At 38.9% G+C, this 19,419-nt stretch overlaps 1 protein-coding gene across 5 annotated transcripts in view; it reads right to left on the reverse strand.

Annotated features, from left to right (window-relative positions):
* The window catches only part of CARMIL1 (capping protein regulator and myosin 1 linker 1), a 202,066-nt gene that overhangs the window by 56,803 nt on the left and 125,844 nt on the right, over positions 1-19,419 (reverse strand). For all 5 annotated transcript variants that reach the window (XM_074576489.1, XM_074576488.1, XM_074576486.1 and 2 more), the window contains exons 19-26: positions 18,870-18,969; positions 18,728-18,782; positions 12,968-13,140; positions 10,596-10,664; positions 6,044-6,137; positions 3,715-3,813; positions 1,187-1,315; positions 799-930 (exon numbers count right to left, since the gene is read on the reverse strand). In XM_074576489.1, coding sequence (XP_074432590.1) covers positions 799-930; positions 1,187-1,315; positions 3,715-3,813; positions 6,044-6,137; positions 10,596-10,664; positions 12,968-13,140; positions 18,728-18,782; positions 18,870-18,969 — 851 coding nt within the window. The remainder of the gene's footprint in view (positions 1-798; positions 931-1,186; positions 1,316-3,714; positions 3,814-6,043; positions 6,138-10,595; positions 10,665-12,967; positions 13,141-18,727; positions 18,783-18,869; positions 18,970-19,419) is intronic.

Below are 19,419 nucleotides of genomic sequence, written 5' to 3' on the forward strand. Positions count from 1 at the left end.
AACACAGGCAAGGTAGCTCAGTCATAATCTTAAGTTGATCTGAACTGCCTCAGAACCATATTCTTAAATTCATCAGCTTCTATACAGATCCTAACAGTTGCTAAAGTTTCCCCACTTTGACTTCTTCCTGGACTGATACCTTCACACATGCTGCGTGGATGACTCTTCCTTGCTTATTATACAGTAAGATCTAACATAATTGAAGGTAGAATTTTCTGAGCAAGAGCTGGCTGAATACCCAGATGAGAATATTTACAGATCAATGATATCTAGTTCAATGACTGAGGTTTGACAGGCAACTTGTGAAAAGATTGCCTGTAAAGCTGCCTGTAGTAATTCTTGGGGCACTCTCCATACATACAAGTTATCCAAACCAAACAGTTAAAGTGGATGTTCTGCATCAGGTTCAAAAGTGGTCACTGGGAAAAAAAAAAAATCTGAGATGCAGTCTACAGAAAAGCAGCTTTCACTCCAGTGGGCTACCTCGAGTAGTGAGTACTTTTCCTCCAGGGCATGAGACTTAAGGGCCTAAGAAGCAACTGGTAAGTCTTCCCCTTGTAGAAGATAAAATAAAACGATAATAAACAGTATACACTCCTTCTGCCCGCTGCAAACACTAAAGCAATTTTTTTCATTCCAACCAGGCAAGTATCCAGATAATAAGGTACAAAGTTACAAGAAACAAATAATAAAAAGATAACTTGCGTACAAATATACTGAGAAGTGAAAAAATAAAATAAGTAAAAAAATAAAAGTTGTTTCTGTATGTGAGAGATGGTAACACATCTGTTCACAGACCTTAAGTTGCTCATCCACAACCCTTGTGACTTCCCCAGCCATGGATTCCAGTGTCTCTTGAATTGGATTGGAGAGTGAACCATTCACTCCTGCCCAAGATGCTCCACCGAGGTGATACAGATTTGGTAAGAGCTGTAAGACAGAAAGAATATCTTCGGAAAGTAGGCTTGTCACTACCTGTCTTCAAATCTGGAAAAATAGGAGGAAATCTCTCTGCTAAATCAAAATCTTTATAATTATTTTATCACTTCAAATACTACCTACAGCTGACCATCTGAAGAAAATACTTTTTTGTGACACATTGGTATTTTAGTTCCCCAAAAAGAGAAAAGCTGCAAGCACACACTGAACTGCTCTCAGTATTACCAGCACGCTGGGAAAGGCTTACTGTTTTGGAGTTCTTAGCATCCCGCATAAGCCGTTCTGCAGATTTGACATCTTCCTGTACAGCATCCACACCACAGTTTCTTAAAGAGTTGAGATGATCTTGCACTTTTACACATATTCTGTCAATCATCTACTTGAACAAAATAAACCGAAAAGATAAAGCATCAGAATGTTGGTCAAACACAAACTGAATTCAGTCCAGGTAGCAAATCAATAGCAGCATGATGAGATTTGTAGTGACAATATAACAATCTGGAAATGCACGATCACAGCTTGGAAGTATACCAGTGCTGTTGAAGGAAACCATTATATTTCATAAAGACACACCTAAACATTGGAAAAATAAGACTTTACCATTAAAAAAACCCAAATGCTTTGGAATATTTCCCCCACAGTTAGCCTCCAGGATAACTGCAAAGAACAAACAAGTTGCCCACTTCAAGTGTTTTTCCATTTTTTAGAGCAAATTTAATGCTGAAAACACTTAGCTACGAAGGTCCCTGAATCGTTAAGAAGTTCAGGCAGTAAAAGAAAGCTCTGTCACTATCCATTCAAACACCAACAGAGATTTCTCCCGTCTAAGCAAAATGCGATCGCACAGGCTTCTGGGGTATTCTTTCAAAATGTAAATATTCCTAGTTGCAAGGGAAACTTCTGCTTTATAGTTCCATCAGACCCTTCACAGGGGGATAAATTGAACTTAATCTGTATCTGCAATGCAATTCATTCAACATGCTGCGAATACAGGGCAGGTGGTACATCTGTATCCTTGCAAACCAATAAGAATGCCTGACATATAGTCAGTTTTGATTAAGTTATATGGGGCAGGGAGATATAATAGTTAAAAGTCTTTATCAGCCCACATAGGGTTCATTAGAACTGGCTATTTGACATTTTTAAGCAACATCTGAGTGCACGTGTCATCATCACATAAAGTCGAGTTCTCGCATCTTATATCATTAGCAACGAGAACTGAAATAATTTCACAGCATGCTCCTTTCCTGCTCCACATGACTCTTCCTCTTCAAAGGGTTTTGGGTGTTTTTTGTTGTATAAGTACAAAAAGCTAATTAATTATTAGACAGTGGAAAGTCTCATTGGGACATCTGGACTGAAAAAAAATGCACTCTGGGAACAGTAATGCAATTCCACCATACTAACTAGAGAATCTTTTCTAGCTCTCTTTTAAACCTGTTTTTTTAAAATCCATCCTTATTGGACACGATTTAATATAGAAATGAACAATTTTACTCTACTTTGAAAATAACAATGAATTACATTTACTGAAACCTGATGTGCGTGTGGTTGTTGGAGAAAAGCACAACCAAAACCACCAAGCTATAAAAAGATCTAAACTTAATTCATACGTATTAGCTTTAGGAAAAAAAAAAGTGGCATTGGAATGGATAAATTACTAAAATAAAATAAAGTGATGCTGCTTTTGCAGTTTTTAGTGACAGTACATCTTCAGGTACCATTTTCTCTGTCGCGAGGTTAGAGTATAATTTCAGGTTCCAGTAATAAAATACTGTCCCATTAAATTTAATAACACAGGTAGAAAAAGGCCACTTAGAATTGAGTTTCACCAAAAAAAATAATGCAGAGAACAGACAGGAATTTCATTGACTCAGGTGAAGAGCAAATCAGATATTTCTATCCTGTTTGGTGGAGTCTCCCATTTGCATTGGAACGCTACTCGTGCAAACAAACAGGGAAGCAAATTTAAAACAAAGGCCATAACAAGTTTTATTCTGCTTACACCACCTTGCTTCAGTGGTGTATTTGAGCTGAAAACAGCCCTGAGGGCTACTGACAAGAAATGCATCAGAGCAGAAAATGCTTGTAGTCCACCCAAGAGAAAGGAAAAAAAAAAACAAAAAACAGAACACCACATGGCATTTTGGAAACCTGGTAGAGGTTGACAAAACAGAAAAGTTTCCCAGCTTCAAGCAATATTTTGGGCTGTGTTAGACAGAAAGCCTTTTCAGCTGACCAGACTATAAAGAGGATGGAAAACTTCTACTTTCCTTTGCTCCTTCCCTCTAAGCAAACCTTCTCATGAAACCCACGGTTCTGAAGGTGTAAGGTAGATGATGACTTACTCTCTAAGGCTATTGTTCTGGTGGTATCTAAGGGCATGTTTACATCGTTGCTCAGTGCTAGGCAAAGAGACTGGAACTGACTCAAGAGCCCAGAATTGGTACAGCCTCATGACGATGCTAGCCACACTGATGAGAGCCTGCTGAAAAGTCAGACTCCTGAGCACGAAACTGTCCTGGTTCCAACAGTAGTTCACTCAGAAATAGCTCAGGTCTTTCTCTACATAGTACTACTATACATAGGACCTCCCTTCTCACAAAAGCTTTTTTTCCATCCAAAAATATCTTCATTGATAATTATTGTTTCTTGTGAAACGAAGTACCCCGCAAGGCACATCTTGCTTTAAACTATTTGGAGAGAATTCGAGCGAATTCTGTCCCCAGGCAGATTTTAGACACCAAGAAGTATCAGTAAGGAACAAGTTCTCACCTGCTGAGTGGTACTAGTGACAATGCCTTGCTGCAGCCGGTACGCTTGCTCCTGCAGGTATTTTCTGGTCTCGTGATTACGAAGCAAGTAGTTTTCTATCTAAAAAACAAAGCCAGATTAGGAAACCGATTCAACTCTTACCATTGTAATTTGCTTTTCAATTTTGCTGTTGTATCAGAAATGGGGACTGACAGGAAAAATTGCCCAAGAATTTGTTTGTTATCTGCAAACCTTATTCTGTGTGTCTCAACACTTAATAATCACATTGGCAAATACTCATTCACTCATGGACTAGTGAAACATCATTAAACACTGTGCTTTTGCCAGTGTTTTCTGAATTAGGCTTCTGTTTTGAGCAATTTAGTAAATTACACTGACAAAGGAGTAGATCCAGGTTTGAGAAATATTTGAAGGGACTCTATCCATAAAGTGCTGTTGTAGAGACCATGATGACACAAGATAGATGATTCATTTCTTTTAGATGCATTGGGCCCGCTGTGAAGACTCAGATTCAAATAGCAAGATGGTCTGGAGAGAAGATAAAATACATAAAAGTGCCTAACTGATAGAGGATACTCAGTTCAAAAACTACTTAAGGCTAAGCAGGACATAAGTGCTCTTCAAAGACAAGTGATTCCTACCCACAGTTGCTGGTCACAGCGCACCACAACTGTCACCAGCAGAAAACACCTACCATCAGCCAGCTTAATGGCACATAGGGTAATCCCCTAACCTGGCTCTATCAAACTTAGACAAGTCAAAAAACCTTACTAGTAAACTGTTTAAGGTTCATCAAAGCTGATGGATCTGGTGTGAAAGGAAGAGAGGGGAAAAGGACAGGTAGGGCAGCCGGCAGGTTGAGGCAGAGACTATAGGGACTAATAGATCACCTCAAAACCTGCATCAGCAGCAAGAACGGGAGCAGTTTGCCCACGCTGTAAGTAAAGCGTGCTGCAAAGATAGCAGAGCTCAGGAGGCTGGCTACTACGTCCATCTGGTGCTGGACCAGGGCCAGGAGCACTCTCGCTGTACTCAAGCTGCGGTGTGCTGAAGCTTATGGACCCTCCTGAGATGTCAGTCAGTCAGTTCAGGTGTCCCTACACCGGGCATGAGAGCTTTGTCTGCGCGGGCAGGCGCTCCTGCCTGCGGGATGAGCTGCATTCGCAGCACTGCTCCCGAGACTGTTACCTTTTTTTGGAGAGAACTTCCTCGTGTTGTGTAAAGAAAGCCTGAACCACGCATATTAAAACAAACTCAGGGCCAAACAGGCTTAGCAAGTTTGAAATGAATAAAAGAAAATGCTGTTTGTACATAATGCCTAATTAACACGCAGACTTTAAATCCCTATGGCCAGAAGCTTCATGATATTTTTTTCAGAGATGCATCTACCATTCTAGATATGAACCCATCTACAATTATATTAAACAAAATATAAGAAATATGTCCATCTCCCATGATTCAGATTTTTTAAAGCAGAATTAAGATCATTTTCATGCATCAAAGAAAAAGGCGCTAACTACCAGCACTTTTCCCTGTGAGAATCACTTTACTAAAAATTTCTTTACTAACAAGGATCACAGACACTTGCTTTTTAATCAGTTATCTGTAAGAACTATTTATAAGGCTTTTACAACCTTACCCTGGCTGAAGGAAAAACTGCTCATTAAAGAGATGTGAACTGTATGCTTTCTGATTGAGCGGGAGGCTCATTTGGAGCTTGCAAGATTTACTATATTAAAACTCGGCTGGGAATTTCATAACTCATGCAAGTGGAACAGCTACAGATACCCGTTAACACCTCTTCATCCAAAAGAACATGTTGCCGCCGCTGTTTATTTAGGGCAACACAGTGTGTGAATTTTATACGTACAATATAAAACACAGGCAGTAAATGTTTTTATCCTCCCCCCAAATTACAGAGCATCCTTTGTCTTGTACAGCACTGACTGCACTTTTTATGACAAAATAAAAAACGCTTACCAATAATTCTACGCATATGGAAATACGCACAAGCACATATGTAACAAACGTGCCATTTTTAACTCTCGCTTTCATAGTTATACATACAGCAACACAAGGTCTAGCTTGCACTTATTTAGTTATGACTTCTTGGTACTACACCATTGCATTCCTTCACCCTTCCCTCCAACCATTCTTTGGAATAAAAAGCCTTTCGTGCTCTTGCAGCACTTGATTACCACGTATATGTCCTCAAACAATGAATCTAGCCTAGAATTCTTACTCAACCAAGCATGAAATCACAGCCACTTAAAATTATTACTTTATTTTTAGTGATTTTATTTCTATACATTCATGGTGTATGCAGTACCTTTTGCAGCGCCTCTTCCGTTTTCTCAGGGTTTGTTTTGAGTGCTTGGGAAGCATCATTCATTGGTATAGGCATGAATCTCAAAGTATAATTCCTAAAGAAAAATAAAAGATTTTTTAATAGTAAAAGTTAACCTAATTACGGTATCTTTTTATGAAGAATAAACTAGAAGGGAGAAATAAGATGCATCTAGCTTGTCTGTGGAATGTACTAGGAACGTATTTTTCACATTTGTAAGTGGACTAACTGGAGGCACGCATGCTCCTTTTTGCTGCTAATCCTTCTTTGCCACTAGATAGAGATGGAGATTTTGAAAAGCAAAAAAATGCAGTTAAGTGGCCAGTACCCAGTGGCTGTCAATTAAAGGCCTAGCTGTCTTCTGCACCTTTGGGCACAAGGTTGGATTACTTTTTCCTATATCAAAACAGAACAGGGAGTGTCAGCGCCTGCTGGTAATTCTATCAGATCTAAGTCTAAATGGAAATATTCAGTAACAGATTGATAGTGACTAAGAGACTGAGTTTTGAAAATTTACTATTTAATAAATTCTTGTGTCTACAACAATTTGAAGACACTTGCTGAATTTTTAATAAAAGCTGACAAAACAAGCGTAGCATCTCCATATTGCTTTATGCAAACAATTGCTCCCTGCATTGTACTTATTTGTTTGCAAAATATTTCCGTGTATTTGTCCACCTGCTGTGATATGAGAATAAAGAGAGGGTGTTTGGTCTTGAGTCAAAATTGTATCTAAACTCTTGAGAACATAAATTGGCTAGCATGACACAGTTAAACCTAAAATGCTACATGCAGTGGTATGTCCACACACCTTCAGATTTGAATAAATGAAAACAAAAAGAGCAAGTTCTTAAAACCTGGAACGGAAATTATTCTTCCTATTTTCAATTAGCCTTAATTTTCTGCAAACATCTCTTCCTCCTCTTTCAGCTGTCTGCAAACATCCCACTGACCGTCTGTTCCTGTTCCATCCAGAGCTACATAAATATGGTTGGAACCCTCTATTTTTGAGCCCTTTAAAGTTGACAATTTCAATTGAGTCAACTCCATTGACCTGAATGGACCCATCCCTCACTAAACGCACAAACTCCAACAGCAGACACCTTACCTACTGTGAACCTCCAAGGTTCTTTCACCTCCTCTCCCACCAGTTGCTTAGCCACATGAAACACCACTCTCTGAAGGACAGAGGTCTTTTGAACTGCCAAACACACTCATTCCTCATTGATACTAACCAACGCTTTTACCTTAAATGATAATGTAAGACTTCTGTATTTCTTCCCCAACGTAAATGTGGTGATGTATAGCTGTCAGTGGTAGGCAATTAGTTACTTGCATGGAGTCAGCAAGGTCCCTATCCTTCCACAGTGTCCAACTGCCTACTGCATCACAGCCAGAAAATTAACTTTTCTTTCTAGTTGTCTTGTCCTTCAAAAGAACTGCACAAACTATATAGACCCTGTTATGCGTCCTCATGTAATACTCAACAGCAAATAACTGGCTGTCCACCAGCATGAGGGAAATTTTTAAATGTCAAAGATACCGGGTTCAAAGACATAATAATTACAGAACTTGCTGACTGCCTGACTGCTACCTTGCAGGTGGGGTATTTATTTAGTTAAAAAGAAACAAAGGTAGATTTCCAAGGATCTCTGCAGCTGTTTGACATTTAATACATCCCATTCATTGAAATCTATAATTGCCAACTCTCATGCTAGTAATTATATGCTAAATTCAATTTAGCCAAAGGCTTAGTGCACCTTCTCTCACACACACAGAGGAAGGAGGGGGAAATGAAAGGCAAGGAGATTTCATGGACGCACAGTCACAGAGGCAGAACTTTAGAAGACCACTACCCTAAGGACGGCTCCATACTTGGTTTCCTTCCAGACAGACAGCATTGTACTGGAATGCTACTTTATTTTCATCTAAGAATTAACCAGCTCTTATGGGCAAAAAAATCAAGAATTTAAAGCTTGCTTTTCCACTTTGATCATGAGAGCAATATTTATCTTCACACTTCATTTTTCTCTGTTTCTTTTGAAGTCTAAAATATTCCTCTATTCTTCTTTTTACTAACAGTCCGCTTGTCCTTTGTAAGACAGTACATTTCTCTACCAACTCAATAATCCAGTAATTTCATAAAACATTAATACTCTCAGCAAAATACCTATATTTAAAGGATGTTAAATTTCAGACAGGTGCTGAGAGACTGGAAAGCGTGTCTCAAAAACCTCTTGTCTCTCCTTCTACAAACAGCATGTGTGACAACAGTATGGACCTACATTTCATCACGTTATTTACCTTGTAACTTCTGCTCCATTCACAACATACACTCTCTGCTGCAAACCAATGATTTTACTGGCTGTTTTTTTAAAAACAGGAATACGATCATCTGTTTTGCAGGCTTGGACATGCAAATTTCAAATCACTGCTAAGAGACGAATTTGTAGCCCTCTAACAAATCCCGGCATTTCCCATCAGATTTTAGAACTTGAGCTATTTCTTCAGTCAGTCCATACAGAAAAAAATATCTTTTAGAAATTAATATGGGGCAATACTGTACAGTTCCATGACAGCGTGGGCTCTAGGTGACAAAGCACACAAGGATACGCTTATGTTCATATTAAAGTTACAGAGATACAATTCCTTGTTTAATAGTCAGGCTGAACAGGATGCCCACTGTACTCAAGTGCTCTCCTGAACTGACGCCTGTACCAGACTCTACAGAAGATCCGCTCAGTATCTCACATCAGCTGGCTGGGACACCCCTGGGGCAACTCCTCCAGCAGCCATGCTTCTGGAATTCCCTTGCAGGAGCAACATTTTCACACAACTATAAACAGATGAAGAAAAGCTGGGAGGAGGGGAAAAGAACAATCTTCACATTATTTCAGCCTGTTTTAAAGTCTGTTACAATCCCTCCCAATTCTCCTCAGCCTCCTCATCTTACTATGAAAGCCTAGCTGTCTTCTTTTTTGTCGTTTAGTATATGGCTATTTTTCTTAAGAACAAAATGAAAACAACACACGCAACACACATACCCCCCAGCATCTTCAGTATATTTTATTCCATTTTGAACAACAATTCTTTCCTACGGAATATTGACAGCTTCATGTATTTTTACGAAACATATGGTGGAGGATGTTCTCAATATGTCTTCAAGATGCATTGTTTGAAGGCTAATTGTTTTCAGCCAGTATTGACAGTCCCTCTCCTGCAAGTTTAAACCTTTGTTGCTTGTGGCTTATTTTGTGATATTACCAATGGCCTTAAAAATTTTAAAATGTCAGAGGAGACATAAAATGACTTCAGCTTCCTAGCTAAATAAACGAGATGTCACCTCAACAAAGGGCAACGTCACACAATTATCTGTAGCGTTTCTTTTTTTTCCACTTAAGATGATTTGCTTTTGTCTTAGAATTTCCCCCCTCCTTTCTATTTACTTATCCAAGCACTTCAGACAGAAAAGTAAAGTTGATGCTAACAAGAAAACAAGCATATTTTCCTCTCTACAGGACTTTCCCGTAAATGTACATGCTATTGCTCTCTAAAAGAGAAATGTCTGCAAGTTGACAAATAACCTCTGCAAATTATTATTCACTGCTATCAGTGGAATCACTCCAAGATGATTTGCTTAATTATACATCATTTATATAATTTCCCCCATCAGTGCAACTGAATTCATTTTGAATCCAAGTATATAAACTACAACAGTTTCATAAAACAAGTAACTGTAAAAACTCTAGCCTCATGACCCCTCCAAGGTTTAAGATGCTCCCCTAAGTAGTTATACAGTTTTGCAAGACATCTTGTCTAGGAACTAGCAATTGTATGTTACCTTCACCTTCTAAAAAGAGACTTTGTTCCTGTCTGAGGGATTTAATGACGTGAAACAACTGCAACTGCTTCTTAATTTAAATCTGTAATTCTTCCCTCTTAAGAAAAGTAATAATAACATATAAAGAAATGCGATGGAGATGGAGAGAGATGAGAGTCATTTAGCATCTATCACTGGTAAGGGCTGCAACTGTGAGTAAGCTCAGGGAAGCAAAATGACCCAGACCATAGCGATTACAATAAACTGCAGTTCCTGAGATCATCACTATTGGTTTCAACTTGCTGGGGGAAAGAAAAAAAAAGTCAGACTACAAAGGCATGCTTCAGTAATTTTCTGTTATTATACACAGCTTCATTCACTGACTAGAATAGAATTTCTGCATGCTATCAACACGAGAGAATGAAGAAAAGGGAAAATATTCTCAAAATCAGAATTTTAATGCTAACAGCGGAACTCAATGGCCTTAATGCTGATAGCAGAGTATGGATGAAAGAGCCACAGAGCCTTTGCTCATCCTTTTGACGGATGGGAACTCATACATTTTCCTTTAGATTAAACACCCTGATGCTTAAAATTGAGAGCACTCAGCATCTTCAGTTCATATTGACTGCGGTGAGAACTGCAGCTGCTCAGATCATGCAGGATCTAAGTCCTTGGCCTATTCATCAGTCCTCCAGTTGCTTGAGAACTTACTTTTCCAGTGCCACAGCTATGTCCTGGAAGCCCTGCGCAGTGATGTTATTCTTGTCCCATATTACAGTTCTGAGAGATGGGAGGGAGAGGAAAGAAAAAAAAAGAAGTTAAACAAGAACCACCAAATAAATCTATATTGAAACTGCATATTGAAATAATACAGCGCTGTATGTTCAAAATTGTATAGGGGAAGGCAACATTTTAAAAACTGTCTTTAGTTATGTGCTAAAGTTAGGGACAAAGATACTACAAAATTCAGTTTCCCTTTCTTTAATGGGGACTCTGTACTATATTTTCCATCATTAACATAAAGCCATAACTTTTATAAAATACAGTTTATAGAAAGAATTGGAGATAAAATTCCAGCTTTTTCCAGGAACAGCATCAAAAATAAAGTTCAAATGTCTGCTTTGCAAGCCCACACTGAAAAACAAGAAAATTGTAGTACGTGAACAATCTCTGTTCTACATAGGCTATATGGCTACAGTTATAGAAAAAGGTATTTAAAAAATTGGTGGTCAAAATTTGCAGGCTATTGTATATTCAATCCTATACTAGCTCATTACACAGAGCCTATGATTCCACATGCAGCATACGTGGCTGCCAGTGTAAGTCATTAGGTTAGGTGCATAAATTGCAGCTCTTTTGAATACACCATAGTGATAAGAGTGATCAAGCCTTCCCCCTCCTCCCCCAATTTAGACCACTCAAGCAGACTGCTTGGCAATTTGCGAACACGTGCTCAAAGATCTCATTAGTAGTCAGAAGAGACAGTCAAGCGGATAAATCTTGCTTGTGCAAGAGCACTAGTTATAGCTCTTCTTAAAAAAAAGGCACAAAACCAAACAAAGATTTCTGCTGCTAAAGAAAAAAAAAAAAGAGATAGATGGAAGGGTTTCACAGTTTTTGACACCATTCTGCTGTTGCAGAATTATCCCTTTGTTTTTTAGATGGAAAGATGGAGGTAAGGAAGAGAGGAAGAGAGATTCTCCATCCACTCTGCAAAGATCCCCAGATATGCTTAAGGTCAAATCTTGGATATTTTTGTCATTGGAAAGCGCGTTTATATTTCTACCTGGATGTTATTTTATAACATTTTAAGCAGAGCCAGTTACCATTGCATTATTCAGTTTGTAATCACACCACAGACTGTGGTGACATTATGTCAACTGTGACATTATGTCAACTGTGACATTCAGTGTATTGTGGAACATTTCAGTCTGCCAGCCCGAAAGCCATCAAGGCTTTATTTCTTCAGGTACTGTGGCCATTTCAGGTTAATACATCCCATAAACCAAAGCCACCTCTCCAGTGTTTTCTTGACATTTTCAATATTTAGTTTGGGCATAGCAACGCAAAGACCAGGATCCCTCCTTCTGAACAAAATAGCCAGGACTGTTCTGGGGAATTTCTTATCCCCCAGGGAACAAATGCTTGGAGACCAAACACAAAGTGGTCTCTTCACATAGACAATACACCGAGGAAGGTTCATGTGGACAGTCTGACAAGAGGAGGAGTGTAGATTAGCTTTCCTGATGATGGTGACATATTTAGAGGTCCCCATCCAGATTCATGCTGATTGAAGGTTTTACTGTTTGCTAATCACATGCTGGATAGAAAAAAAAGTCATACTCTCAAGTCATCAGTGCCAGACGTGCTAAAAAGCAGAAAAGCTGTTGGGCGGATGAAGTTACAGAGAAGAGATGCCAAGGTTCATCAGCACTGTAGGCAGGGGAGAGGGGAAGGAGGGATGGTCCATGCTGCTACCCATCTGAGTTCCACACACTCTTAGTTCTCCTACAAACTGATTACTCCAGAAGACAAAGAATAATTTACTTCAGTTTCCAACTGGGAAGGCCTTCAGTAGAAAAAAGAGAGCAAAACAGAAGAGAGTGGCTAAGCACTGGAACAGGGTTCACAGAGACCCTGTGGAATCCCTGCACTCGGAGATCTTCAAAACCTGCCTGGACAAGGCCCTGAGAAACTTTGGATAGCTTTAAAGTTGGCCCTGCTTTGAGAAGGACATTGGATTAGATGACATCCAGAGCTCTATAACAAGGTGGTTTTGGTTGGGTTTTTTTTTTTCTATGATTCTAGGAAATTTAGAGCTCTCTTATTCCAACAAGAGGCCTTTCTGTTCAAATTTAGAAAATTTAATTTTCTCCAGTTTGTTATGGAAATGTTTTTGCAGAGACAATTTGCTTCTCTTGTTTGTTTTTTTATATATTTTTTTAAAGAAAAAAGGATGAGAATCTTTCCAAATAAAGCGGCTGTACCTCAAAGGGTTCTGAAAAGAAACAGCTTGAGAATAAGCCAATAACTTCAGGATTATTAAGCCATTCTATCTTTTACTGCAAATACGTTTCCCTTACCTGAGTTTGGTGTTTATCTGCAGGGCTTTTGCCAGCATCTTTGCTCCCATATCTCCCATGGCATTTCCACTAATATCCACCTTTGTAAGAGAAGTATTGCTGCCCAAGGCATTAATAATGATCGTAACCTCAGTCTTCAGCTTGGAATCTGCGAGGGACAACGACTGCAGAGGCTGTGGAGCACAGAAAGGGCACTGATAACAGCAACTGACAATGCACTCATTCCTCAAACATCAACCAAAAGAAAAAAGTTCTCCAAACTCTTGGAGACAGCAGTAAGCATCATCAAAGGGTTATTTCTGTGTTTGCTGCAGATCACACGACAAATTGGGAGCCAACGACTTACAGTACAGGTGTCACACACACACACACACAGAGATAAAGTTGCAACACCCTGAATAAAACCACTTTTAAGTGACAGTGCCTCCAGTTTCCTGTGTTCTATTAAGTACAGAACACAGCGGGAATCTGAAAAGAGGCAAAATAGCAACAACCAACTTTGCAAGACAAACTCTAGTATTCAGTGGGTCTTGCTTAACCAGCATGCTTCCCTGTCAGTGAGAAATAAAAATATCTAGTACTCCCCTCCTCTCCCTCAGACTGAGAGCTTTATCCAAGGGCAAATTAGGATCTGAGACATTGTTAAAACAAAAGCAATTCTTTTAAACTGTTTATTATTGTTACTTCAAAGTTAGGCGTGATGCTGTGTATCTGTTCTTTCAACTAAGGGCATGGACATTTGGGAGGAAAAAGACAGAAAACTGAAGCAGGTCTGAAATGAAAAACAGTAAGAAGGATATCTGTTAAAATGAGTAAGCCAATGGATATTATTCACACTGGTGTTCTGACACCTGTGATTGCTATACTATGTTAAGCTGCAACTACTTCATAGGGCTCCTGCAAGTCTCACTCTAAACCTTAAGGAAAATCCTTTTAAAAATGCCTGCATTCCCTCCATTCTCAGTGCCCCAACTCTCCATGTCAGGAGCAAGAACTACAGTCTATCCATCACCATGCCTTGCAGACGTATTTCAGCTGCTAAAATTGTCATTTGCCTTTCCTGATGCATGAGTACTCCACAAAACATTTCCCTTGCTCAAGTGTGACTTCATACAGAGCGCCATTATACACCCGCTTAGACATGTATTAGAGGATGAATTCTAGGACCATAAAATCTCCAAATTGCCATTATGGGAAAATCAACATCTCATAAGGATGAATCATGGCACCTACATTAGATGCCTAAAGGTTAGATTAATATAAATAAACCAAGTGAACTGTGCACACCTTCCAGGGTCCAAGATGCTTGCATGGTACCTACTATACATTGGGACTCTAGCCTCCAGACACCACTGAATTACACTCACTGATAACCAAAAAGCTTGCAACAATAAGAAATGCACTTGTAAAAGAGGAAATGCATAAAAATTTGGAGGCACAGCAGGTTTATAATTAAAAAGTCTAACAGTAACACAAGCAACATGCTGGTTTTATTTTAAACTGAAGTTATTAAATTACTATGTTAATGCCCCTAATTTGTGTTTCCCCATTTTATTATGTTATGTACCCTAAAGAATATTAGCATTGCATTAGAATGTCATTTAGAGCTCTTGGCACAAGTCTGAGATGAGATGACTTACTGCAACAGATTCACAGAAGGGCAGTGTCACGCAGCACTTGGGCAGAAATCGCCAATAAGCTTGTGAAAGTGAAATTTCTTCTGTTTCTCATGTGTCACTTTAGAAAGGGCCATTCAAGTAACTTAGCTGGAAGTGCTCCCTCCCACATACCAGTTTTTCTAAACCTCAAATGTCCTCCCAGGAAAGGATTTCTCACCTTTTGCATTCCAATACTCTTGACAAAACAGTTTATGACTGACAACGCTTCTGCACTGTGTTCTGCAAGGACTGGCACCTATACATCATTACTACCACATAAGAAATACGCATACAGCGCAGTAAAGCACCTGCTGTATTAGCACTGTCTTTGAAGCAGATGAACTGCTGGTTTCTTGCACAGCCACCCTTAGCATTTACTCAATGAGCAAGAAGCAAAAACCTCTGGACTCACTTGGTGCCCTGAATGCAAACTACAATTAGGATGTAAATTGGTGGGATTAAATATACAGGCTGCTAAATATTCATGAAATTATCTGACTATTATATTAAAAAAAACCCAACCAAACAACAACAAACAGAAAAAAAAAATCCCACCAAAACCATATCCCCCACAAACAGGGCAATACTCTACATAGTCTACAAACATTTACTTCTTTTAACAACTTAATGGTTTTAGCTGGATATTGAGAAAACACAAGTCTGACAAGTGCTCAGTGTCCCTGCTGCAGAAAACAGATACTTTGCCAATACAGTGAAGATGTCTTAACACAATCTTACTGAGGAAGAGGAATTCTTAAAGTAAAAAATAGAATTAGAAATTGTAGGATTGTGTCCGTTGATTTTTGTCATACACCTGCTGGAAGACATTTAAGAATTAAATCAAGCTAAATTGGTTCTACTACAAACAAAATGCTGTAAAAGCCCTCGAAAGGCCAATTCTGCAACAAACACTGAACTAAGGACTAAAGCTATTCAGTGCTGTAGTAATTCTCTGCACATATGCAGGACTGACTACCGCTCTGAGTAATGGTACACTGCACCTGCAGCGTAACATCTATTTTTGCAAGAAGAAAAGAAACAGCACAGTAAGCATACACCTTCAGACACTTCCTGCAATAGTAATAATGATACATTATTATAGCCTGCACAGTACAGCATCTACTTAAAAAGAGAAAAAAAACAAACCAAAACAAACCAAAAACCCAAATCTAAATAGTACATTCTTGTTTATATTAAACACCTGGAAATTTTGATGTTTAGGTTACTACTACTGCTTTTAAACTGTGTAGAATTACATTTACATCTAGCTGTATTTTTACAGACAAAAACCCAAGCTATTGATTGTTTAAATCATTTTACTCATGACTCATATTAACACAGCAACAGATCTATTTAAAGTGTGCATAAATACATGAAGAAGCATTTGGCAGATGACTTTTTTAGATTAAAGCCTCCTGCTTCAGCTTTCCATGCAGATAATGGATGCCCCCCAGACAGCACCAGCCTGCAGGCAACACTGACCAAGACGTTCACTCTGGGCACCATCATACCCTGGTCTCTCCAATTCCACCCTTATTTTTAATGTCCTGTGGCAGCAAATGCATAGTAATGGCAGAACAGGGACTACCCCATTTAGGATTCAAAACCAAACCAAAATAACTAGAACCTTAAAATAATGTTCTAAGCATTGTACTATCTTCAAGGTAGAGTGAGGACCATCCAGCTGTCTGCAACACATGCTTTTCCCATGGTGCTACAAAGTCTACGTCCTCAAGTCTTTAGCTGCTCGGAGATGCTTCAAATTGATTTTAGCACCAAATGAAACAGAAACAAACAAGATTCCTTCTCTGAAGAGGATTAACTAGGGACAAGAACATGGGGAGGGAAGAGACAGGTTAACACCAACAGGATCACATGCTGTATCCCAAAGGTTAATGCACGACATGAAGGAGAGACAGTTATTTTAAGTACCTAAATAAAATAACCTTTTGGTGGATTACGTGACTGTAACACTGTTTGAAAACAGGATGAGACTACAGAGTGTGTTCTGTAGGTTAGCTCAGGAAAGACACAGTGAGTAAGAACTACAGGAACACATCTGACCACTGGACTATGGCAAAGGCAGAAAGTGGAACGATGGCTGACATTGCCTAGGGGCTGAAAAGAAAATGAGCATGAGAAGTTGAGGCTGATGATGCACGGGAGGGAGATCTGTGAGAATGATATATCCAAAAATTAGCAGCTACATTTTCTGCATCTGGAAGCTTCAAAAACAGAAGCCAGGAAAGATAAACAGAAGGCTGTAACACTTAATAGAGACAATAAGGTGAAAGTTGGAATTTTTGTCCCTGCAAATAGACAATATGAACAGGACAGTCATATAAATAGAAAAAAAAAAACCCAACAGCGTCTTTGAGAAGATGGTTTGGATATAGAAAGGATGCATAGAGTGTGTTGAAGAGGTGTTTTAGGATACGGTCTGAGTGGGGAGAAACGTTCGCCTGCAACAGAGCAAAGGGATGAAGGAAATTGGGAAAAAACATACTAAATTACATTTGGTTGTGATTAATCTGGCTTGACATAACAGTATTCAGGATAGCTGTGAAAAATTAAGCATGAGATACAGGGCAGGACACAGGCAAATGTCCAAACAGAAGAAGCAGGTGCTATCGAACTAAATGATACCACCCCTCAGAACAGTATCAACAGGAAAAGGAGAGAAGATGACAGCCCTGCACCATTCCCTTTAGAGAGTAGAAGGAGGTGGTCACACACCAGAAAAAGAAAAGGCTAGTTTGGTATAAGTAGTAGTACAGAGATCTACCAATACACTTGGCACGATGCTCCATCTGACTAGTGCAAACAAGGACTTACTGCTTTCATTACAGGTGCTAGCTCAATTATCAGCTCAGGTATCCATACACAGCACTTCACCGTGTCACACTGACATCCCATGTTTTAAAGAATAAAGTGAGGATGAGGGCAAAGAATCACGAAAAAAACAGTATCACTAACCCAAATTAATAGGACACAGAGAAGAGAGAGGACTAGTTTAACAAATCACTTCAAATGCAACTAAGCAGTAAGAAAAGATGAACGTAGAATATGAGTCTAATGACCTTGTATGGAAGGAGATATCGGAAACACTGGTAAAAACTGCTCCACTGAATTGCAGGGTGATGGGACAGACACAGATAGGAGGAGAAAATAAGAAAGCAGTAAGTGTGGAGACCATGAACTTAGAGGTGAGACAATGAAGACAACAGGAATAGCAGGTATTTAGACTACTGAAGTCTACAGCCTGCTATTTCTGGAGAATAAGGAAAGCCGAGCTTGCTCGTTACTTGTACAGGGAATGAAGAAGAAAGAACGAACTAAGACTAGATGAATAAAGATTGACAAGCATGAGCATCTTGAGATTCCCTTATAGACAAAATCAGGACACCAAGTAAGGCAAGAACACGAACCCAACCACAGAAGTCTTTTAGAATCAGGAGAGAAGGTAGAAATGAAGGAAGTGGGCAACGATTCCAGCAAGGAACACTGAAAGGGTTTTATGAAATTACTCCTGTGATTATTGTACTAGGAGAAGTAAAGAACAGCACAGTGAACAGTTTATCTGCATCTTTTGAAGGAGAAAGGAGTTCTGGGAGATCACTGCAGTGACTTTGCATTTTGTCAAGCAAAAAAAATGCAAATACCCAAGAACAGCTATCAGGAAATAGTGCATTCTATTAATTAAAAAAAAAGAAAAATAAAAAAATCTGTTATTGAAGGAGTACCACCATCCAGAGATCACTACCATTGTAATCTCCTGTCAGGATACAGAGATTTTGAAAACTTGTGCCTTCAGGGCTGCATAGTTTAGGCCTAAAGCAACTAGGTTAAGCACATCCAATTATTTAGAATCAACATTTTTTCAACAAGCACAGATCCTAAAACTACCCTAAGAAACATTTGCCTACATGCTACACATAATCCAAATTACTTTTTGAAAAATCGTAAACCACAAAAGTTGGATGTACCTGGGCAGGATCATGATCAAATCTTATACAGCAAATTAACACAGTGAAGAAAATTATCCGAAATAGACTGTGAGGGTACAAATACACATGATGATAGTAGTCAGAAAGATACTCACTGAATCCTCGTCTTGAATCATCTGAACTAAATTATCAAGTACTGGAGTGAGATTTCTGAGGGAAGAAAAGTTAGGAAGACGATGAAATCAGCAGCTTCTCCTCATCCATTCTCTTGTTATTTAAAAGAAAGAAAAGCCTTACTTGGATTTCATGTTGTTAAAGTTTTTGCCTAATGCCAAGTGTCTTATCGATCGGTTTTTACTAAGCCAGACTACAAGGGTTGAGAGGTCAGATTCTAGGCCTGTAAAGAATCAGATTAGATTAAGAATTAAAACACATTTTCACAAAAGACCCAGACAGGGTCCAATCTATTCAAATTAGTATATCAGTTTACTAATTTCCAAGAGTTCTAAAAAAGTTTCCATTCTTCTGTTTTTAAATCTTTTTCTCTTTTTTTTTTTGCCTGCTTTTCTATGAGAATAAATGCTTTCTCTAAAACGAGCTCTTTAAATCTCCATCCTAATAAGTCATTGAAGGCACCTCTCAGAAACACAGAAGACAAACGTAGTCCCTTATCTGTAGTCCAACTACCCAAGGGTAGTTCCTCGCAGTGTCAGGCAGAGTTTGAAGTTCCTTTGAGAATTTTGAGACCACGCTAATTGCTATTTAGTCTTAGTAGAGCTGTGTACCAACAAGGTCTCAAAGCCTTCAAGTGCAAAAAGGCTAACATAACAGGCTACGAACAAAATGA

This window comes from Larus michahellis, chromosome 2 (assembly GCF_964199755.1).
Source record: "Larus michahellis chromosome 2, bLarMic1.1, whole genome shotgun sequence".
Lineage (NCBI taxonomy): Eukaryota > Metazoa > Chordata > Aves > Charadriiformes > Laridae > Larus > Larus michahellis.